This window comes from Colius striatus, chromosome Z, assembly GCF_028858725.1.
Source record: "Colius striatus isolate bColStr4 chromosome Z, bColStr4.1.hap1, whole genome shotgun sequence".
Classification (NCBI taxonomy): domain Eukaryota; kingdom Metazoa; phylum Chordata; class Aves; order Coliiformes; family Coliidae; genus Colius; species Colius striatus.
Genome location: NC_084790.1, coordinates 53,811,826 through 53,836,667, shown reverse-complemented (window position 1 = coordinate 53,836,667; position 24,842 = coordinate 53,811,826). Strand labels below are relative to the sequence as shown.

General features: G+C 35.1%; 1 protein-coding gene across 18 annotated transcripts in view; it reads right to left on the bottom strand.

The window, feature by feature from the left end:
* Positions 1-2,408: 2,408 nt before the first annotated feature.
* The window catches only part of JAK2 (Janus kinase 2), a 95,172-nt gene continuing 72,738 nt past the window's right edge, over positions 2,409-24,842 (bottom strand). For all 18 annotated transcript variants that reach the window (XM_062017531.1, XM_062017530.1, XM_062017519.1 and 15 more), the window contains 15 exons: positions 23,292-23,478; positions 21,905-22,032; positions 21,299-21,433; positions 19,675-19,762; positions 18,086-18,213; positions 17,176-17,314; positions 15,751-15,902; positions 14,551-14,701; positions 13,800-13,936; positions 12,402-12,591; positions 11,349-11,473; positions 8,786-8,958; positions 7,535-7,652; positions 6,969-7,082; positions 2,409-4,890 (listed from right to left, as the gene is read on the bottom strand). In XM_062017531.1, the coding sequence (XP_061873515.1) occupies positions 4,783-4,890; positions 6,969-7,082; positions 7,535-7,652; positions 8,786-8,958; positions 11,349-11,473; positions 12,402-12,591; positions 13,800-13,936; positions 14,551-14,701; positions 15,751-15,902; positions 17,176-17,314; positions 18,086-18,213; positions 19,675-19,762; positions 21,299-21,433; positions 21,905-22,032; positions 23,292-23,478 (2,073 nt within the window). In that variant the 3' untranslated portion in view covers positions 2,409-4,782. The remainder of the gene's footprint in view (positions 4,891-6,968; positions 7,083-7,534; positions 7,653-8,785; positions 8,959-11,348; positions 11,474-12,401; positions 12,592-13,799; positions 13,937-14,550; positions 14,702-15,750; positions 15,903-17,175; positions 17,315-18,085; positions 18,214-19,674; positions 19,763-21,298; positions 21,434-21,904; positions 22,033-23,291; positions 23,479-24,842) is intronic.

Here is a 24,842-nt window from a genome sequence, read left to right as displayed (position 1 = left end):
ACCTCTCCTACTGTATTTTCTTCTTCAAATGTTTTCATTTTCCTAGAAATTTGTTCTCTAGAACAACTAAAGATCCCCAATTATGTCAGGGAGTGCTGGGAGGAACAGTAGGAACAACATCTATAACCACCTTTAAACTTCAGTGGAATGTTATTTTGTTTATAACAAGAAAAGAAAATCTTCAGAAAATCCACTCTGGCTATTATATGTGGGAAGGAGTAACTGAACTAGCCTAACTTTTTACTTCCACCTCATTGAATAGCTTAAGTATATATTTGCACATTTGTATTTATATATATATTCTCTACTTTGCCATCATACTTCAAAATTGTAACAACAGGATTCATCTCTGTTCAAAGTTGTTTAGAAATTCTAAACAACTGTAGCGTGCTAACAGGCAATGTTATCCATCACTGTCTTACACACTTGAATCTCTCTAAATACTGAGGGTAAAGGGTAGACTTCTTTATCCCAGAATAATTAGCTTAATGAAATTTAAAACAACAACAAAAAACAAAACCAAATTACAAAAAAAGCCCAGTCTTATCGTTAGGGAGCACCCAATACACCACCTTTACTTCAGCAAACGTAAGTTCCTTCCCAAAGATAGACGTTACAAATGGCTGTTTGGGGAAGATCACAAAGCTGTATGTGCTGCATTTTCCCCCTTCAAACAGATCAGTTCTCTTCAGGAGTGATTTAAACACTGGTGACTGATTTTTAGATATTATATAAAAGAAAATTTTGTTAGGCCTGTGCCATTCATTGTATTTAGTTATTTTATTTTCTCTATCCAAGCTCAAAAGAAATGCAGTTAAGTTTCAGGTATCAATACACGGTTTTCTAAAAAATATCCCTTTCATGTTCTCTTCAATAAACCATGTGTTCAAATATTCACACCACAACCACGAGTAGCAGGTATTTCCCTTGACCCCATTGCCACAGGAGACCTTTTCTACTTTAAAGTATTGTAAACCTCCTATTCAAAAAAGCCAAAATTGAGAGGAAACATCTTAGCCAAACACTTTTTCAAAATTGCCATCTGGCATGGCACAACATTAAGCAGTTTCTTTTGATATAGTCATTCCAGTCAGGTGTCTGAGTATTTTAGATTTAAGGCAGCAAACACACAGTTTAGAAAGATATTAGCGCATATTTGTCATGGTATGGCATTTCAGTAGTCATCAGATTTTCATAAATCATTGTGCATTTCACATTTCAGAAAGCTTCATCGGTGTTGAACATCAGCCTTTTCCCATCAGTCTTCTTTTCTTCTACACTTCTGCTCTCAGAACTCTATCCTCTGGGTGTTTGTGGTCATACATTCCTGGACATCCTGCTTCATTTACACAACAGTTACATTTCTGCATACTTCATATAGTAACATCTTTTCCCATACATTTCAAGGCAGGTGACCAACATCTGAACTAAATGCAACAAAAACTTAATTTCTGGGAAAAAAAAAACCCTTAAAATAATTTTTGCGTACCTTTTTAGAGTTATATTAATTTGTACGTTTAGTGATAATTATCTGAACTATGGAAGCTTTGAACCAATGTCAAGACTTGTCAAGAATATGGGTTTCATTTCCTGAAAATGCATTCCACCTCTGGCTTGTGACAGGACTGTTGAAGGGTTGTGGAATAATATTTAAAAACTAATTTAGAAACCTGAAGTATTTATACTGGTAGCCAATAAACCAATATTATACTTGACAATACTTGCTCACAGAGATTCTATGATATATATCATGCACTTAAAGAACAATTCTTCACTTTGAATACAAGTGCAAAGCAGTAATTAACATTTTAATTGTAAAAGGTAGTAGCAGTCATGTTATGCATAAACCAGCACTTTTTCTAAAAAAAACCAAAACAAAACCCCACAGTATTTTGGGTAGCACAATGATTACACTAAAGTGTAACAAACGCTATGCAAGCTGAAGAAAGTTTCTAAAACAAAGAACTGAGTCTGTTAATACAAAGTTTATAGCAAAATACAGCATTATACAATGCTACTGTAGGTCTGAGAGCTTTCAAAATGCAGTGTATCTTGTTTGTTTCTTAAAAAGGTTACTACAATTGGCAGAAGCAAGTTTGGCAAAATCACTGCATTTACATCCCCAACAACTTCTTGATAAAACCATTTAGTCCAATCCAGGACCTAAACATTCACACTACAGATGATCACACATCTCCCAAGAGTCCTACGCAGAACTTGGTCCTATTCACCCAGTTAAGAATGCTCACCTTGAATGATCAAGCCTCTCGCAAAGACAGAGTTTTTACAAAACCTGTATGTTTCCGACCAACACCACAGAATTATACTTCAGTGTAAAGATACGGCTTTCTCTAAAAATTGTAAACTATTAAAAATAAAAGAAAAAAATTCCATGACACGCTTAAAAGTTATCCTTGAGTTCAACACTATATTTATACAACCAAATAGATTATGTAATCAGTCATACTGTAGTAGAACAAGAAAAAGAATTTTTATTCACTTGAAAAAATAGCAGACCGGAAGATTTCTTCATTGCATTACACAAACTTCCCTGAGATTTTTACATAAATTATGTTTTGTCTACGATATATTGGAAACCTGTTAGCTACTGAGTGTTATACACTGCAAATTTTACATAACTCCTGCATATGTTATCTGGCTAAAATGCTTTATGTTTCAATGCTTTAAAGCTTTATCTTCTTTTGTTACGAAAAATCACATACACACAACAGACTGCAAATGCAAAGACATTTTTTTGCACAAAAATTTAAATCTTCAGAGCAAGGTATAGAAATGGAGAAAACAAATATTAAGTGGAACAAAGCACTTTAAAATCCTTTGCAGGTTAAAGACTGTGAAATTAGTTTTTTAAAATTATCTACAAGTGCTTGGTGGCAAGAAAAACAACAGGAATATTGTTAAACGCAATGGGCAGAAAGAGGTCTGATGCTGCCCTCCCTACTTATCAATCTCACATATTATAAAATCATGATTTTGCATCAGTGATTGTGGGAGAGAAACATCATAGTGGTACAAAACATTACTATACTGGCACTATGTTACACTAAGTAAGGATTTGTTTATTTTTTCAAGTTGAGATACTTAAACTTATGGTAAGATGGGTGTAGTTATTAACCATGAAACTTAAGGAGGCCCCACAGTGAAACTAACACCTCTGTTTCACTCACTCATTGCTACAAATGTTAAAAACAAACATTTCACTTTAAATAGAAATCTGGATGCCAGGTCAGTTGTATATCCCCTTAATCAAACTCCTCTCAGAAGAAGTCCAAGAACAACAAGTATTGTACTTCACAAACCATAATGCTTAGGAGTAAGTAAAAACAAACAACACAAAAAGATTATTTGAGTTAAAAGTAAACAAAATCTGCAACTTTTACTATTTTAAGATAGAAGATTATCCCCAAGTTTTATGCCTGGAGGCAAAACCGAAGAGTCATTTTGTCCATAAATTTTTGTTAGGTTCATTTTAAAAGCTGAATTGTACAGCATAAGTAATCTGTGCAGGTAGCTCTGATCTCCTTTCACTTGTAACTGGGGATGATGTCCTTGCCCCTCGCAGAGTGTGGAGCAATTGCTCTTGTAATTCCTCTTCCCAAATAGTCTTATGTTGTGTGTTACCACAGAAAGAAATCCAAGGTAACTTGCGTCACTTCATTACAAAATAGACTTGACACAGTTATGACCAGCTGCATCAGACGCTGGGCCATAAGCTTTCCTTTTTGTGTACTGGAAGGAAGGTGATCATCTTAAGAGCAAAGTGAGGAGCTGTGAGATGGAGGGCATTTTCTGGATTTTTAATCTGGTTAAAAAAGTTTAAAATTTATAAAGACACTTCAGATTGCCTGAAAATTACAAAGACAGAAGGAATAAAAGAGCAGCATTTTAAAGCAGTATGTTTAGCTTTTTCATAATCTGAAACAAACTAAAGACACCACCTTGTATAAAATGGCTTCATTTCTACTTGTTATCATTGTATTTTCAATTATGTAAAGGATATCTATTACTCCACAAAGGAAGAGGAAGAGAAAGTGGATAACAAATTTGCTTTTTAATTTCAAATTAAAATTTTCACTTGGATGAGCAGGTTTATTGGCTCTCCAGATTAAGAAGAATTTGCTCCCTTTCCCCAAAGTACTTACAGTACATCGCACAGCCCACTATATCTCTTTGCATATATTGCTGGCAGAAAACTGCTTGAGGCAGGCACATTGAAAGTTTCTGGGTTACATAACCACTTCTGTTTTGTTATACAGAGAAGCAATTTCTGCATCAACAATGCAAGTCTTATAAAACTGTGCAACAGGCCCTTGTGCAACACACAAAGCACAGTGCCAAGTGATTATATACTCAGTGCGAAAAGATCTCTACAAGTCTTTTCTGTGCACCTTCATTTCAACAAGGAAATAGATTGTCTTTTTATCTCTTAATCTCAACATATTTTAAGTCACCTCTTTTTTCCATCGCCAAACAAGGCAAATAATGGTGATGTAGTCTGATCATATATTAGATTACTTTATTTAGAAAAATAATTTCTCTCCCTATTGAGAATTTCAATATGTTCTCATAGTAACAAATATATCCTGATAAAGAAAACCAGCAGGATTCTTTAGTATGCAGATTGAGATAGAATATTTGCCACACAAATTTTACTTCCAGCAAAGGTAAGATGCACATGTATACATATGTCAATCATACACAGCAGAGCAAGCACATTTTGTTCTGCATTTCAACATGTCCTCTGAAGGAATCACAGTTTGCTCATCCACCCATGTTGTCCCTTATATGATCCACTCGCTGAGCAAGATCCCTAAAGGTGGGGCGCTGGTTAACATTATTATTCCAGCATTCTTTCATGATAGCATAAATCTGGAGAAGAAACAGAAAATTGGTAGTAGGTAAACAAATACTACAAATGCTTAGCAGTTACTTTGAACCAGTCCAAAGAAGATCCAACTTAACTTTCTAGTTCCAAGCAACAGTAGCACAAAGTGCCTAAAGTGGTGCTACACCAACCAGTTTATTTGCTTGATCCCAATGACAGTAAGAAGTCAGTAGAGCTACCTCTGCAAAAGCCCTTATTATAAAAGCAGAGTATAAAATATGTTAGCATGGAAATTCACGCAGGTAGTTTTTGAAACTTTTAAGAGACTTAACATTATTTTCCTAAGTTTTTGCCTGCTCTTATATTTTTTGAAAGCTCAAAAATGTTTAAAATTACAAATGCTTTGCAAGTCTGACAAAAAATCTGATTTACAAACAGCAATTCTAAATTAAGCTTCTCAGACAACATTGACACAAACTCCACATTTCTACACTAAGTTCTTAATAATTCTTTGTATTTAATGAGAAATAACCCAGAAAAGTTACAGTGCAAACTGAACTCACTTCTAGAAATAGTTCTAAATTACTTTTGGAAGAGATTTCCACGACAACAGGCATTTGGCAAAAATTTTCCCTTTTAACAAACATTTACCCAATACCTGGTCACAAAACAAATTGCCAAGCTCTGCACTTCTCACTAATTTAACCCAGATGATTATTATCAGCTTGTCATACTTGCAACAATTTTTTACACGTTGCTTAAGAACAATCTGCACAGCTCCCAGAAAAAAAAAAAAAGCATTAGTTCCCTATTTTTCAGCAAATCTGAAATTCCCCATGTCTCAAGCAGCTTGTAAGTTACAGACGTCTAGAAGACTTCATATCTGTGATGACTGGCCTTTCAACATGTTAACAGGAAGTGCAGAGTTTCTGACAAACGAGAGACATTTCCATCTTGCTTTGATATCTGATGAAATGACAGACACTGAAACCTTTACCTTGGTTTGGATACAGTTTCAGTAAAACAGATTCTTATATAAATGACATTCAGGTTACCTACAAAAAGCCAAACCTTTACAATTCAATAATTCCTGTACTCATACCTACAATGTAAGAAAGGTTGCTTCAGAGACTTTTCTTCTGATTCTCTGTAGACTACCTCTTCCCCTGTGGCTTCCCTGCTTCACCTGTACCATTCTTGCTCTTATCTGCTAGACCATTTGACTCTGATCTCTCCTCTGTCTCCTGTTTCAAATAGATTATTTCTTGGATATTTGCCAAGTGTGCTTGATTTTAAAGGGATGAAACAATTGATTTCAGATGGAAATGATACATGTTAAAAAGCATAACTATTTTACTTATATGCCTTCCCTGCTGATTCACCTGCCAAGCCCTACTAATTTACTTAAGCTGAAGCAGATCCTGCTCTGAGAACAGAGAACTACAAGACTCAGAGTAGTATGAAACTGCTTTTTTAAACATCTGGTGTATTAGCAAAAACAAAAGAACACTGAATTAATTTGTGTGCTCTTACGATGGCTTTACATATGTATACAGTTCAATATCCATGAAGAACATGAACACAAACCTGAGGGCCCTGAACATGCAAAATCTGATTCATATACTTAAACTGTGCCTGTAGTTTGCAGGTAAGTCTTGGCTGGAATGCTTGACAGAAAACAACAGACATGATAAATATAGGCATTCACATGCCTGAAGGAAAAGCAAGAGAAGGAAAATAACCAAGATAAACAAGTTATTTAAATGTGAAAATGCTACTAACTGTGGAATTTTTTTTGAAGTCTGAACAAGAATCTTTATATGGGATATCCATTGGAGAAGTTCTCCATACTTATCTCACCGCCTTAATACAAGAGTTTTTTTCAAATAGAACTCTGGGTGCCCCAGTACAGTAGTCAGTCGTAATAGTCCTACATCACCTATTTAGAAAGACTGCATTCTAGGCTTCTGAGGGAAGGCAATCTAAAAAATCTGGAAAGGAATATGATCGTACTCATTACGCAACTGACAAAATAACAGTACAGCCAAGTGTGCATCTACAAGGTATTCACCCTGACTGAGCACCTTTCAGACTACAGTAACATGTTAGTACAATACTTCACCTCATCAGGGCATTCATCTGGTCTTGGCAGTCGTCCATTGTTCTTCAAAAGCTCTATCAAATGAAATACAATCATCTGCCCTTGTTTATCATTGCCAATCATGCGCATGAATTCCTGAAAAAGAAGGCTGGCTGTCAAAAATAGTTTTTAAAGGAAAAAAAAATGGTTTATTTGAGAATAAATAGAATACTACATAACAAGGATAAAATTATAAATTAAAAGTCAAGATAACATATTAACAACTACAGATTTGTTTATGGATAAAAATAGGATGATACAGATGCAATTTAAAGCAACAAGTAAAAAATCTTTTTATTTTTATCATTATTTCACTATTAACTAGTTTTAAAGGCATCTACCTCACAGATAATTCTAAACAGCTCCATGAAACATTAAAATATGACCTTGCTGCTTCTGTTTATGCTGCCTCATAAGCACTGAGATATATATATATATAAAAAGATCAGTAAATATCAACCTATTTTGGTATATGAATAATATCTATCTTTTCAAAGATTTAAATAAACAAACAAAAAACCTCTGAGAACCATTAACTATGTACTTACGGCTGGTGGGCTTTTGCTCTTGTCAATATATGTGAAAAGTTCATACAAGACCACACCAAAACTCCACACATCTGAGGCCACAGAAAATTTGCTTTCTGTCAGAGATTCTGGAGCATACCTGCAACATATGGTAAAAGGAACACTTCCCTGTGTGACTTGTGTCCTGTTGAAGCCACATCTTTTAATAAGACTGATTTTTTTCAAGAATAAGTGTTCCTTGTTCATAGGCATTAGCACATTCTCAGTTCCTTCCACTACCTTCACTGGTAGCTATTCTTTTAATAATAGTTAATTGGTTTTGAAAGCACAAACCACCTTAAACACACACAGTTAGTGATAACTATGTCCAAGTTCCATTTTTTTTCAAATAAAGTTGTAGATATTTTTCTCATCTGTACTGTGAGTAAACTATATTTTGATGTGATATAGCCTGGAAAGAAAGAAAATTACAGCCAGTAATCATCCTTCCATCATTTTCAGGGAACTTTGAACTGTGTCCCAGGTACTCCTGCATTTAAATTTTACAACTCCCAGTAACATCTCTGAAGATGCCATTTTGTATTATTTATCCTTTAAATATGACGTTTTTTACAGTGTCTAAGGAAGACTAAAATGTAGACTAATATCACGTGTCTGGAATGGCATTTTCTTTTTCTGTCAGGACATAAAGTGGTTTTCAAGCACAATTTTCTGTCAGTGTATTTTATAAGGTATTTATATATCTTTACAGAACTGAAGTATATATTTTTCATTATGAATAGAGTCTACCAATTTCATAATCCCCTAATCTCCCACAGGCTGGACACAGTCTTCTTATCCTTTCCATGCTAAGTGCAGTTCATTAGAGCATTACTATATTTGGAGTAACTTTGACCTTCTCTGGAAGCCCAATGCCCAAATATAGACATTAACTTCTCAACTAAAAAATAAGGATAATCAGTATTTAGGTAACTGAAAGGTCCAAAACTTCGGAAGCATCCCAGGGAACTTTTAGATTCCTTTTATCTTTGAGTAGCTTTCCTGTTGCATACTGTTTGTTTGAAACATTTTGGTAAATTTTAGGGTTTTTTGTTTAGAAAATGTGTTGAAAAGTCCTGCATAATGTTCTGTAAAGTCAAACATCATGCATGTGACTTTCACAATGCTGGACTTGAAATTTGTACTAAAAAATGCCACAAAATGCAAAACAATCGGCTGAAACTGCAAAAACTGAAAACATGCCATAATTTTTTAAACCAAAAGAAGACTTACCAAAATATAGGACTTTCACCAGGTTCTTTCACTTTGTAGTATTCTTTGTCTTGTGGCAAGACTTTTGTCAATCCAAAATCTCCAATTTTAACTCTGTTCTCATTCTCCACTAAGATATTTCTTGTGGCTAAATCTCGGTGAACGTATCTTTTTGTACCCAGATATTCCATGCCCTAGGTGTAAAGTTAACAAATACAATTAGAAGAGTTACTTTTACTATTAAGTAGCTGCATTTTCCCTGAAGGGGTTAATTAACCTCAAAGTTGAAACCAAACACAGATTGTTCTCAAAATCAGCCTGCTGCAAATGTTGAAGTACATTTCTCTGCTCTGAGATACTTTTTCCAAGCACCGAGACTTCCCTTAACTGAAGGGAGATATGTTAAGTGCTTGCCAGAGAGAGGTGTTTTTTTATTATGTAGCTTATGTAGTTTGACAGTGATGCACAGAAGGAAAACAAAATTTGGGCTAAACTACACAGTTCTGGGCAGATTGTCCTACATAATTTTTGTATTATGATTCCTTGTATTTGATAACTGTTCTCTCGTATTTCCAGCTGTGTGTCTTGTTTTTCCTCTATATGGACCATTACTAACCCATCCAATTCTGCCTACTGTTTTATTTCCATGGGTTGCTGTAACAAAACATTGGCCCAAAGACATGTTGTCTTTTGCTGCATCTACTCCCTTCTTACTAATGCATGTAATTCTTTTTGATAACAATGAAATGTGGAAGGAAGCCAGTATGTATAGCAGCAAAAGAAGGTCTTGCTTACACAGCAATTAATGATGGATAGAAATTGAGACTGCACACACAATGTCAATAGATACCTGACTAATATGTGAAAGGAAGCATAAAGAAAGCTGACAGTTACACAAGTTTCGTAAGAAAGTCCCTCACTCCTTCAACATAACTGAAAATGAACAAATTACACTAGGAGCATTCTTAAATTCAAATGTTTTTAACATTAACATTATACTTTTAATTCCAAAATATTTCTTTCTCTCTTTTAAAACTTTTTTTGAAGAGACAAACCTCAGAAACAGCTTGACTTCAAAGGCTGACCTTCCTCTCTGCATCATCAGGTGACATTGCTGCATATCCACATCCCACCTCAAAACTACTGTTTAAAAACCCCCAGTCCCAGCTGCTTATTCACCACTATCCTGAAACACACCAGGTACCACCGTTGTTCCTTCAGCCTTTGGATAAGGCCTGAAGACTTATCTATGCAAGCTTCACAACTTCTGTGAACAGAACAGGTACCTCATGATCCTTAAGATCATAGGCTGAGATGGCCACAGAGTAAAAGAGGTAAGCAGCTGCAGCCTTTGCGTGTGGACAAATCCCTGTTGCACCTTCCTTCTATGAAAGATGCACCATCACTGTCCTCCTAAGGAAGTGCCCAGTGTTAAGACTCTTTCAGCTCTTTGAGTGAAGAAAGACTTTTCTGTGACATATCAGCACTGACAATAACAGTTGCTTTGTGTAAGAAATAACACTGAGAAATTTTCCTATGCCTTCTTATCAGTAGTCGTTTTAACCCTCTTTGAGCGGGTGGTCACATGTGTAACCCTTCTCTTGCCACATAACTGGGAATATCTTCTGTTTTCCGCCTCACTGCATGTTGCCTGCCCATCATGGATTTTTTGCTGGAGACTACTGACATAGCTCTGCTTCAGCGAAACACACGAACAGGTGAAATCAGCTGCTAAAGATATATGTAGCATCCTTCTGTACATGCCTCAGGTTTGGGAGCTAAATTTACCCAGTCAGTCCATTTTCAAGTAGGGAATTATCAAGCCCTATTCACCAGGTGAAAGGCTGAATGCCTGGAGAACATCTTGGCTCCAGCGGAGACTCTCCTGCCTGATCCTTGGTCAGGCTTTTTCCGCAGATAGTGCGGAAGTGAGGTCTTTCACTCTGAATAAACCAGGGCATAATTACCAGACAATAACTTACTATTGCCATATCTTTGATGTGGGTATTGGGGAAGGGATTTTTAAAAACCTCTGGAACATGCCCTGAGGATGTGTGTTCAGAGGGAAAGGTCTTGTTTATTTTTTTCCTCCCTCCCTGCTTTCTTTTTGTGTCTTTTTCTTTCCCCAAACTACCAAACATGCAATGAGTTTCTTGTATCTAAAGCATAACAACAGGGTAGGGCCTAACTAGCCCTTTTTCTGAGGAAATGCCATTTCGCAATAAAAATCAGATGCTTGCCCCCTTTTCAAAATTCAGTACCAACCCTTGAGACTAGCAAAAACTTTAGTACAGCTTTTGGTACTTCCATGGTGTTTAGTTCTTCACACAGAAATCATGTATCTTTACTCTTTCTGTTAATAAATAAACTAATATTAAGTAAATTTCTTGAACATATACATGCTGTTACTGTAGTTTTATCGCTGAATGTCCAAGTGCTGAAAATATGTTACAGTATGTCACAAACAGTTTGCCTGCTATTAGAAAGATATATCAAAACAACCAACGATGGTTGGTTTGAGAAAAATGAGATGAGACTTAAGAGACAAAAAATTGTGGAAAAATGTCAATCTGAAATTTCCTACCTTGCATATCTGAGATGCATACAGCAAAAGCTTCTTGTGGTCCAGCCTCTCTTTGTGTTTCTGCAGATAATCTCGTAAACTTCCATATGGTAAATATTCCATAATTAGTCTTAGATTCCTACGACCTTTTACAGCAACAACAAAAAACACACTTCATTTTTCTGTCATTTTCCAATAAAAATTTCTGAAATGTCAACATTTACAAACGTCTATGAATAGAAGTAATGGCAAATAGTCTTAGTACCTGAGATCTAACTTATTATGTATACAACACTATAAACTTTCTCACATATTGACAGAGTTAACTGCATTTGTTTAGGAAATGAAGTTTATTTAAATACAGCAATAATGTGCATATGCTTGATATACAGCACATCACTTACCAAAATCATCTCATCAATACTTTGGGTACTACTGCCAAAGCAAAGCAAAAGTGCCACATGTATAAATCTGTGTTTATGTAATTCTTCCCCACTGCTGAGATGAAACTCAGAATGACAACTATCATCAATTGGTCAGCAATTTTACTGCTTTTAAAACCTTAGTCGAGTTTTGAACCCAAGACTTTTCTTTTTCAGTAGGATTCTGGGCATAACCTATGCTTTCACTCATCAACTTCAATAGCACCAATCAGCCATTCAAACACATCTATTTCTAAAACATTTTCCTGTCTACTTTTTTACTGTATAGGCTGTTCAATAGTTTGTCATATCCACTCTGGGACAATACATTGAGCAAAAAACAACAGTCAGTAAATGGCTGTATTTTCCCACTTACAAAGACTTTTATGCCTTAAGAAACTAGGAAACTGGACAACTATTCAAAAAGGTACTTTTTTTATCAATAAAATTATGCCATAAGCTGACCAAATAAGATGACCACCTTGTACTGAGATGTAGGATACAACAGACACTATTGCCTTTGATTTGCACTTTGATTTGTCCTGCTTAAAGTAAGGACAAGTCAGTGGCTTTCATAAGCACTTACCCCTCTGAATTTCTCAGTATGTACACTTAAGTGTATACTTGAAGGTGTATTGACTATAGCACATACCTGCACTGTAGCACACCCCTTTGTATTTAACAATGTTGTCATGCTGCAGAGATTTAAGTATTTCAATTTCTCTTTCAAAGTCCCGAAGGTGCTCCTCTGTGCTATGTTGCAGCTTTTTCACAGCCACCACCTCCCCAGTATTATCCTGCAGCGGGTCATACCGGCACATTTCAACACTGCCAAAATTTCCCTAAATCACCAACAGAAATACTTGAATTAAAAACAAGTTCCACATCATTGTCTCCTTCTCAGTGGTTGCTCATACTTCCTTAGTGCTCACTCTGTTAGCATTAAGGAGACTACATTTGATTATTTAAGTGAAATGTCACAGAAGCCTGAGAGCAAAAGAGTAGAGGATCACAGGTAACAGCTCTGTAAGAGTAAGAAACAAGCTCTATGAAAGAAAGCAAATAGCATGGGAAGAAATGCAGACAAGGATAGGTGATGATGTTCCTTAATTTTCTCTCCCTTAACAGTTTTCCACTTGTACTTTGAAACTGTCAGTTGGCATACTCTTTTTCCTGAACTAGGAAAACCTTTTTTGTTAAGGTTTATCTTTCCTGTTAATTTTCCAGTTTCTTGGTGGTTCTTCCCCGACTTGTTTCAATGTTCTACCTTCTTCTCCTTCTCTAGTGTAACACAGTGTGTGTTTTGTTTATCTTCCTTTACCCAGTTGTGACCTATCACTCTGTTCCTCTCCTTATGCTATGCTATCATTTGCAGTCAACAACTAACCATCTGCAAATAGAAGTAGTTCTGCTGCTTAACTTTCAGGCTTGGCTTCAGTAGTACTCAAGAGTCAAAGAAATATATACACATGATGTCAATAAAAACAACAAAATAGCAAGGAATTTCCAAAATTCTGGAAAAGTGGATCTGGTAGCTGCATGTGTGTAGACATGCTTTCACACAGCCAGGCTGCAATGACTTGCAAAACTAGTAACCAAATGCTGATTTCTAAAGTCTCAGAAGTTAAAGGCCTATGTATATCTCAAAGACATTATTGAATTTATGGACTGCATATTCTGACTTCTCAAAATATGCATGCACAGAAAAAACCCAACCCCACTAGAGTTTTATGCAAAGACTGCTCTGGACCACTTTTAAATGAAGTATATGAAACAATAATATTATTGTGTTAGATGTAGCTTTGCATTACTGAAGAAGACTTTAGCCTTTTGGCATAATTGCATTCATCGTAGATATCAGCTATTTTTCCTCTATATAACGCTGTTGTGAAACAAAAATATGGTCTAAAAAGACCTGCATAGATATGACTGAAATGACTAATTTATGTAACAGAAATTTCAGTGTAAACAATGTATATAGAGTTATTGGAAGATAACTGGAAAAGATAAGTTGTTTCCTAGGCAATTAGAGAATTTTGAAACACCTTACCTTGCCAAGTTGTTGTAAAAACTTAAGATGCCTTTCTTCAAATTGTGTTGGGTCTCTATCTTCAAAAGCACCAGAAAATCCAAGTGCTCCAATTCTCATATTTGGCAACATATCACTTTCTGTCAATAGTTCATAATCTGTGGGATAGGAGGAAGAAGGAAAGGGAGGAAAGAACAGGAGGCATAGAGAAGCAAATAAAAGAGCAAAGGAACTTATTACAATCATGGCATACCCCAAGCTCACCACCTTAATTTCTATACAGTAATTTGCAGTCAAAGAGAAAGATGCATTACAGAAAAGCTAAAGGAGTTGTCTTGACTCATAGTAAATTCTGTTTTAATTTCCAAATTTCTTTTTTTGCAGATGAATGGTAACTTCAAATTTAACAACTATTTTTCAACAACTCCACTACCATAGAGAGAAGAAATGTAAATTTCACAAAGCCTTGCAATAATATGTATTTTCCACTTGGAAAAAAAGAAAGATACCTATTTATTTTTATTGAGAGAAAAAAGAAAAGCAGTCACAAATGTAACATCTTTGGTGAGGAGACTAGAATGTATGAGATAGACATTAATCAAAACTGCTTTGGACAATAATGCTAAAACTTTTAATGTGCCGTCTTTTAGAACAAGCTGAAAGCAGTAACATAGTATTGTGGGTTAACATATCAAAAAGGCAGGCATCATATGAAAATGAATCCATCAGGGTTCTTTTTGTTTAGTGTGTTCTTATTGTACCACAGACTCACCTGGAGTGAATAAACTATTCAGGTCACGTATAATTGCTCTAAATGAAGGCCTGAAATCTGGCTCGTAATCCATACAGTTGTTTATGAGGTTTGCTAGTTCTGTCCAGTTGGGAGCAGGAAGCTGGTGTCTATCTTCATAAAACTGTAGTTTCTGTAATTGAAGGGATAAAAGCCACTTTAACACACATCCATGAAGAGTTGCAGAAGCCTTAAGATTCTCACCAAAGCAGTGAAAAAAAAAATACAGCTCTCTTCCTAGACTTATCTCACCAAACATAGACCTGAATCATTTACGTCAAAAGCAAAGGTGGACAAAGTAGCAAGACTGGCATAACTGAGACGAATTGGTTCAGAATTTCACAGTTACAGGTGGAAGATAAGAAAACAGATTAACATGAGAAAGATGATGTCTCCTTTATTGATGATTTCATGATTCCTTAACTGGATGAGTCCAACAGAAAATTATGTCCTCTGGTGAGTTGGCTTAGCTCCTCCAGTTGTAAAAAGTTTTGTAAGTATTATGAAAGAATGTGATTAGCACAGGAAAGGAAGGAAACTTCCAAAATAAATAGATATCTATAAGGTAAGTCTGGGAAGACTTTGGAGCTTACTGTTAAAGCTGATTACAGCACCTGAGGAATCAGATCAGGCTTTGTGAGAAGGTAATAGTCCCTTTATAAAAACAATACTCCAAATATTTTTGTAGCCTATTAAAGGAAAGAAGCTTTTTGCTTCCAATTAGAGAAACAAATACATAAGAAATGATAATTTACATGGAACGTGTTCCTCTTCTTTATCCTGTTAACATTTCTGGTTTAGGTAAAATATTAGAATTGTCTGCAACAGACAAAGTCTTACAGTATTGCAAATGTTCAGTTACTAGGATAATGCTAAGTAAAATCCATGTGCATTTTTAGGAATATTTTTTGTTCAATTGATACACTGTTGCAAGAAAGCAAGGGAAACATGAAAAAGATAATATGGGCAACACTGTACTTTGTCCCCATAAAAATCAAAATAAACAACATAAAAGCAAACCTCAAATCATCATATCTCATCATTATCTACCAATAAAAGTGTATTTTACCTGCAGTGGTCATGAGTCACATCACTTTACATACTGATATAAATACAACAACTGATGTTTTAAGTTAGAAGTATCCAAAGAACTGTTATGACTGAAGACCCATTAATACTTACTCTTGAAGAATCTAGTGCACTCAGAGGTTTGTCTCCTCCACTGCAGATTTCCCACAAAGTAGTACCAAAACTCCATTTGTCTGTGGCCAGGCTTAATTGTTTGGGATTCTCAATACATTCAGGTGGAACCCACGGTATTCTCTCAAGAAGAACTATGCAATTACAAAGGAAACATCATGTTAAGATGAATTATAAACCCAGAAAATTCTGTAATACATTCAGTTTAGTAAAATCCTTTAGTATACACAGGTATGTAATTTAGTAAGGTGCTTTTAATACCTTTCCAAGATTTTGTTCTTGCCTAAAAAAAGCGCTACAGAACATGTACAAGCATAGTACTTATAAATCAGAGTGGAGGACCACTAGTTTTACTGTAAAATAAGCCTAATGTTATAAAACTGCGATAACATCATTTTCACACTATATTTTTGCTTCAGCTTTTGTATTTCTCCCAAAGTTACCGAGATTTAGTAGCTACTACAAAAAGAACTACATGGCAAAGACTAAGAAGTACTTTGCTAGTGGTTGGCAAAAGATGCCATAATGAGGAATTTCTAAAGCTTTTATGCTATATGTAGTAACAAGTTAAAAGATGATTTTTTACTGATATATTTAGTGCCGTTTAAAAAGAAATCTCTTAAGATTAACATAGGCTTCCAGTTCAGAAAGGGATGGTTTAAACAGCTTGTTGGAAAATAATGGTACTGCATTATTGCTTGTAGTGTCTTTGATGCTTTACTTCTTCCAGCATATATACAATTACTACTTACAATGTGTGTTTATTTTTCAAAAAAATCTTTAGAAGACTAGATAGAGAATAGTAAGGTTATTTCAGTTTCATTAGCATGACAATCTTGAACATATTTTTCATATAATTTAATTAATTTTATTCTTTATAAAGCACTAAAATAGCCTTAATGGTAGACAATAATCCACTATGTCTAACATCATCAGGTGGCTTCAAATATTCACCAAGAAAAGCACTGAAGACTATTTTCACTGTCAGGCAACATTTTCCAAAATGCATTTACTTTCAGCTCAGAAAGCTTCTTCAAGGTATAAAATACAACAATTTAATCTTGATCAATAATGGGATATTAAGTCTAGCAGCTACCTGTAGATGCAATAGACTTCCTCACGGTACATTATAGCATACTAAGAGTACTAACATTGAAAAAACCCATTGAAAATGAGAAGAGCAGGAAAAAAACCTCACACAATGAAGAATTGTGGCTTTACTTCATGTAGCTATTTTCTGATAAAGAAGATACACTCAAAACTGCTGTCTAGACTGTAGAGATTATTTGAAAGGGACAGATGGATGAAAGAACTTAGAGTAACAGAAGTACCTTAGCAGGGAGTCAGGAAAAAAACCCCACAAACCCAAACTTCTTTTTCACATCAGAAGCTGATAAAAAGACTTACTGTCTCTTGGCAAAACTGTAATACTGATGCCAGGGTCACTTAGTTTTATAAATGGAAGGTTTCCAGACTTCCTGTCTTCCTCTCTGATAAGCAAGATGTTTTTTGCACAGACATTCCCATGAACAAGGCCTTTATCTTCCTATGGAAAGAAATGCATCGTTCATGTGCTGACAAAAATGTTATGGTTGAAGAGGTATTTAAAAACCAATACTTTACAGCATGCAGGAAACATCAAGGAAACATCAATTAAGTTGGTCAAATCTCAGACTTTTCATCACTTCCTCTTGAGTTACAGGTTCTAGACAATTTTCATTCATTTTTATTATCTGCTTAAAGTTTTGAGTTTAAAACTATTTGATATCTATTATGTCAAAAAAGAATACTGAGTCAACAGCATGATCCATTTAAAATGAATATAAAAACATTTAAACTCTCTTGAAGAAAGATTATTCTAATCACATATCCTGTCTTGAATCATGGCCTTTATTAAGTACATTATAAGGTTGGGACCTAATGCACAAAAAGAATGTACTAGCAGTTTAAACATGACAATGTTTTCTCCTCCCAGTGGATAACTACTAACACTACCAATACATAGTTTATGTTTAGCATCATGAACTGGGGTGGTAAAATCAGGAAGGACTGATTCCTGGAAAAAAGAAAAAAAAATACTGGAAATGTGTTTGTATTTCATGCTAAAACACAAAAAAAGAATGGGAAATTCAATCATGTTTTGTGCAAGACACAAAGGTCTGTCCTTGGCTATCTACTATGTGGTATATGCCCAGTCTGTTTTCAAATATCCCCCAGAGTTACAAGTAGGGTAAAAAAATAGCTCAGTCAGGCTACCTGTAGTAGCCTGAAACACTTAAATTCAGCCATTAATAAAACTGAGTAATAAACTGCTTACCAGAAAATGCATGGCTAAAGCCAGCTGTTTGGCTACTTCCAGCTTCCACAAGATATTGATAATATTTTTGTTCTTTTTCAAGTACGTGTCCAAGGATCCAAATTTTACATATTCTTGTACAAGAATGTCTGATTTTAAATAGTAAAAAGAGTAACAATTAAATCCAACAAAAATAATGACATTTCAGGACAGATTCATTACTCTAATACTATCCGTATCTTTCTTTGACTTCTTGGTGGTGAACTATAAACCTGTAGCTATAAGACATCTGAGTATTTCCACAAATATTCTGCTCTTTACACTTCTTCGAGGTGTGGAAGTTTGCCGAATTTCTTCTCAAATGCAAAATTAGTAGCTTTAATCATTTTTCACAGTATAGGTTTCCACCTTAAAAAATCCAGTGAGCATCCTGAGCATCCTTCCAGATCCACTTGAAAAACACAATAAGACTGTAACTTCTGATAAAGCATCGTAGTGTGCAACAATATCAGTGTAGTGAGCTGAGTAACATTTAAGGCATTCACTTCATCTTCATTTACAATCCATATTCTCAGTGAAAAATACAATGCTTTGCTGGCAAAAGATGCTCTTAAAAACATAAATATTAACACTAAAAAATTTCTGTATACACACACACACATATATATACATATGCCTCCATGCAGTGAATAATCCAAGAGATAAGACCAATTTCACAGTACTATGCTGTCTCTGTCAGTTTCAACTCAATAATTTCATATTGCATGACTGAGCTCCTACCTTCAGGTGCAAGACAGTTACATTGCAGTGTTTCTCACTTAGACTCTAAAGACACTGGAAACTGCCAGTTTTGTTATAACAAATAAACTGATTTTTTCAACAAATTATTTTTTTTCAGACAGTAAACTTTATTTTTTACAACTGAGTGAAGCATACGTAAACATATGACAACCATCTAAAATTAAGATTTCATTAAAGACATTCTAAATGTATTTCAGGTTCTTGAAATAACCATATTAATTTGTAGTCACAATGCAGTAAGCTAAACTGAAAATATATTCTACCTCTTTGTTTTACCTTTGTTAACATCTGTAGCATTTTTGTTGACATAATGGAATCTTGTTATTTCAGACAAACTTCTCAAAGTTATACTTGTGCTCACAAAGTCAGCACGTGGGTGGGAAAAGGTGATAGTGTCTGTGTTTCTGACCACAGTAAACTAATACTTTCTTGCATAGTCAAACAGTTCCCTTTCTGACTAATCACAGTTGATACAAGGTATGGGTGTAAGTTTCCTGGCATTTCAAAAACTCATTTCAGAAGTTCATCAAAGTTTTCAAAAGTGAGAGTTTCAGATAGAACAGAGATGACTATGAGGCATTTACTATTCACAGCAACTGACTTCACAAAATTTTTCCATTTTCCATCACCATATTAACTAGTTCTCAGGCACTAAGGCTAATACCACTGCAATGTGAACACATAATGGGTGTCCAGCTCGTGTGACTGGTTGTTTTGGTTTGGTTTTCTTCCCTGCTTTTACCGAGAATCAATGGCAAACTCTAACAACAACTGTATAAAATTAGTACAGAAAGACAATTTTTACTTACTTTCCTCTCCACATACGCAGACTCCGTAATTTAACACCAAATGTTTGTAAGAAAGCTGACTCATCATACTTGCTGCCTCAAAGAAGGACTTTGAGGAAGGAAAGAGAGATATTAAAAACCAGTAAGTATTAGTGAGAAAAAAAACCCAACACATTACATGAGTTCTAATAAATTTACTAAAACCATATGCTTTTTAAAAAAACAATTCTACTTCCATCTCATCACAAAGACTTTGTGTAACATATTTGTTATTTTTTGAGGTTGTTCCAGTTTTGTTCTTTTTTAAATAACTGATAATCCACATTCCAGAGAGGTTAGCATTCTTTTTTTTCTGTAGGCAGGTGTACCTCAACTTTTTTTAAAAAAATGTTTCTTCCACGTCAGTTAACTAAGTAAACCACAGCCAAGCTCAAGAAGCACTACTCAGCTTCCAGTTTATTCTCTCATGATCCACTATTCAGTTTCCAATTTATTTCTCCATAATGCATTACTAAGAAGTATTACATCACTCATCCACCACTGTGAGACCTTACCTAATCTTGTCAGGATGTTTCAGACACTTCTATTTCTACAATCATTTTAAAAAATTCTCTTCAGTGGCATTTCCAACTACACTTGCTTGTGTACTGACTGGTCAACTCAACAAAACACTCTCAAAATTAGAACATTTTCCTTCATGTAACTGTATTTGTATTTCTGTACTCTTCTGTCCCTTTAAAAACTGATTTTTGTTTAACTTTAGAATGTAAACATATTAGCTTAGTAAAATTATAGTTTCTTTACCGTTTTCAATAGTCCAAAGTGTACACTTACATTGCTTATGAATATTAGCTACTTGGAATATCTTTTTTCCTTATATATCACACAGATTTGTCTTAAGTAAATGAAAAGTTCTGTAAACAATAGACTGGTTGTCTTGGCTTGCTGTAAATACAGCTAGATTAATTAGGAATGTTATACAACTATACTATCAAAATAATCTACAGCTATATAAATTTGTTAATATACTAAATGCTACCACACCTTGTTAAAATCTTTTAAATTAAATTCTCACATACACAATCTTGGGCTCAATTACAATACCAGTTTATCAGCTTTTGCACAAAGGCATTTCAGGTTTGCTCTCAGTTTCACTCAAACTATGAAATTCTAACTGAATACATACAGCAAGTGTTTCTCATACATAAATATGTCCGACGTCGTATGGATTGATGGGAAATGTTGATTTTACTGGAGAACCAGTGTGATTCCAAAATGTTGAATACAGTCTAGCAAAAGAAAGTAATTTTCCACAAATGTTGGTCCCTCATCTACATAATGAATTGACTGGCAAAGGCAGCTCTGTGACTGTACCACCTCTCCTGTAGTACATATACAGAGAAACTGCTCTATGGCTCTCTGTAGGTCTGAATACTCTGATGGATGGTGGGGAGAGAGTAAAAGTAGTGCATAGATGTACTTCCCAAAACCAACTCAATCCATTCTCTCAGTGTCACAAGTCCAAGAATGAGCTTGATTCAACATACAATCCTCTACCATTTAACAAAAATTCATTTACGTTAAGAAAAGTATGGCTCAACATAGCATAGACAAACATTATATAGCAGTCAATAATCACACCAACCTCAGAGTAGTTTCTATGCACTTTATCCAGCACCTTTAAAAGAACTTCAGTTTGATGGAGCTGGCCATAGTCTCCCACTTCTTTCCTTATACCTTTGAAAATCTTAGTAAAGGTGCCTTGTCCAAGACTCTCCTCCTAAAAGACAGGAACAATACAGATGAGAAAGTCAGAAATCTCTGCCTCTTATCTCATGAACAAACAGCCTAAGTGATGTATATTAAAATCTTTAGAGCTAGCACACCTCTAGAGTCAGACTGAGGAGGCAAGGAAGCAACTATATTAGAAACAGCTTAAATCTTTGCCATTTTTTTGTTGAATTACTTGCTGAAAGAATCTGAGAGGAAGAACTTGCTGTTAAAGATGTATTTAGACAACCTTACAAAAAAAGAAAACAACTATTTCATTGAAAAAGACACTTATTTTTAAAAAACCCAATTATTTATATTAATTGAAAACGTAAAAAAATCATTTTCTCTCACAACTCTAAGGAAAGATTACAGCACAATCTCCTAGCTAAAGCTCTTTTAAAACTCACACTGAGTTTTTCGAACCTTAGTGTGTATTCAACCAACCCTTTGCAGTGGAAGAAGCAACTAATGGACTTACAAATATTAAGTCCTCATTCCTGATTTTGTGAAAGACCATCTGGTTGACGTTATTGTGTCTCTGTAGCGTGGGTGATGAAGGTACCTCAGAAACACTATTGCTTCTGAAGACTAGGAGATTTGATTTATCTGGGAGAAGAAAGGGGGTAGGGAAAAGAAAAACAATGTAAATTTGGCAATATATAAAACTAAACCAACATTATCTCAGAAGGATTATTAATGGGAAGCTCATCATCCCACAAAACAAAGTCATCACACTGAACATTTTAGTGAAGTACTGTGTGGCTTTTTGAATAAACTGATCTCAAAGTCTGATTTTTTTTTTTCTGATCAGCAAAAACATTCAGGTTTACTCAGCTCTTTTAACTTTCTGAAGTACTCTAATTTTTGACAAATATTCTGAAAATAACTCTGCCTCCTTTCACATTTTAACTTTCTGTCGTATTTTTAACACTAATCAGGGATGGTAAGGGGTGTAAGTCATCTCTTCTTTTTTTATTACAAAGTCATTCTGTTAAACATCTGCATATCTTTCTGATGCCTCTTTAAAGTTTCACACACTTCTACCCTGTCACCACTTCAGTGATTCTCACTGCCTTCCATTTAGCAGAGTACTTATTCTTTAAGTGATTTTGGAAAATGGTTCTCTACAAAATAGGTCTGTCAGAAAAACTAAAGCTGATAGGCAAGTATTAGTGGGTATACATATGCATGCATGTACCATTATAATTCTGATGTATATACATTTCTGGTCTAAATGGAATGTGCATATCGATTTACTTCTCAAATAGTAAGCAAAAAGACAGACATTATCAGAATTCATAAAGGAGGAAGATTTTATGAGTACCAATGCTAGGCAGAAACTTTAATCTAAATTCAAGAAAAATCCACTCCTCAGGCAGGAGCTCTTGTCCGCATGTATTTTTTAGTGTTTAAATAGAAGTTGAAATCACACTGCAGACACAGCATAGTTCAGCTAAGATGTTAACAAACAATGAAAGAAATCAATTGACATTGTTTGTTCCATTGCTTATGGAAATTATACATTTAGTAGCTCTTTCATTTTCAAGACATGAAAAAGATTGAAGAAGAAATGCTACTGTACACAATTCACTGCAATTAAAACACCAGTTTTGCTTTTAATCATGAAATTGTCCTCCATGATTCTTTCTGGAAGACCATTTTAGAATAAAGTATAATTTGGCAGACACTAGGACTGAAAGCTATGATTAAGAAGCTGGACAAATGAACAGTGAAATTTAAAAAAAAAAAAAACCACTAAAACCACTAACATACTATCTAGCCAGCTGAGAGTAATTTAATGTTTACTTATTTTTAAGTCTTTAGAAGTTGGAAAACCTTATGCTTAGAAATAATCTTTCTCTTACCTTTCGGTTTCGGAGGACAGCATTTGATGAACTGGAAAATTATGTTGTCTGAACGGACAGTTTCTGTCTGGTAACAGGTCAACAGATCCTTAAGATTACTAAAACTTCTCTTGGTTCCACTAAGATTATATTCTCCATTGTCATTCTTTGTAATTAAGCAGTGCTTATAATCAGTGGTATTCTCATGCTGCAGAGATTTTTTTTGAAAATAAAATTGATCAATGTTTAGTATTCGAATAAACAGCACTCAGTAAAATATTATAATTCATTATTTCATTCACACTATGTAATATTAATTCTGAGAAAACATGATTCTACTCCCATCACTGGAATCAGCATGTTTTGTCAACAGCCAGCAGAATATGAGCCAGCAGTGTACTCAAGTGGCCAAGAAGGGCAATGGCATTCTGGCCTGTATTAGAAATACTGTGGCCAGCAGCACCAAGGAAGTGATTGTCCCCTTGTACTTGGCACTGGTGAGGCTGCACCTCAAGTGCTGTGTTCAGTTCCAGGTCCCTAACTACAAGGACAGTGAGGTGCTGCAGCATGTCCAGAGACAGGCAACAAAGCTGGTGAAGGGTCTAGAGAACAAGTCTAATAAGAAGTGGATGACCAAGTTCGAGCTATTCAGTCTAGAGTCTGAAAGGATCCATCTCTTCTCCCAAGTAACAAGTGACAAGAGAAGAGGAAATGGGCTCAAGTTGTACCAGGGGAGGTTTAGATTAGATATTAGGAAAAATTTCTTTAGTGAAATGGTTGTCAAGCATTAGAACAGGTGGCCTAGGGAACTGGCTCAGACATCATTCCAGGAGGGATTTAAATGATGTGTAGATGTGGAACTTACGGATATGGTTTAGTGGTTTGAGGTGGCAGTGTTAGACTAGTGGTTGGACTCAATGTTAAAGGTCTTTTCCAACCTAAACAATGCTGTGATTCTATGTTGATGCTAACAAAAACGAATGTTATGAAATCTGCAAAGATGGAGCTGAGAAGACATATAACAGATCCTAGGAAAAATCCTACAGAGGTAGTAATGAAAGCTTCTTCATCCTTACAAGGGGTAATATAAAAACAAAATTCTGTTGAAAGCAATAGCCCAGGTGCTCATGCTCAGTGTTCTTTCGGCAAGCACTGTGAGATCTGTATTTGTATTTCTGGTTTTGCCATCTACAGTACAGATCTAAGCAATTAGTTTCTAGCACAGATTTTCAACATGCACTAAATTATTATCACAATGAGTTTTGAAAAGATCCTATTGCATGTTTTTTAAACAAAGAGGAGCTATTAACAACAATTAACAGCAATTAAACAAGAGGAGTAATTTCATGGTCCTTCATGTCAACATTGCAGAAAATGTTCCAACAAATTCTGAATCTGAAAAGCCTCAGAACAAGAAAAAAAAAAGTGGCTAAGTCACTTATTGACAGGCTTAACTCATAAGCCAGGCTCTCAGGCTTTGACTCTCAAAGCTTGCTCAGACACTGATTTCTTAGTCTGAAAAATCACACTTCACTGATAGGAAATCAAATTTTTGTGAAAGTGATCTTTAAA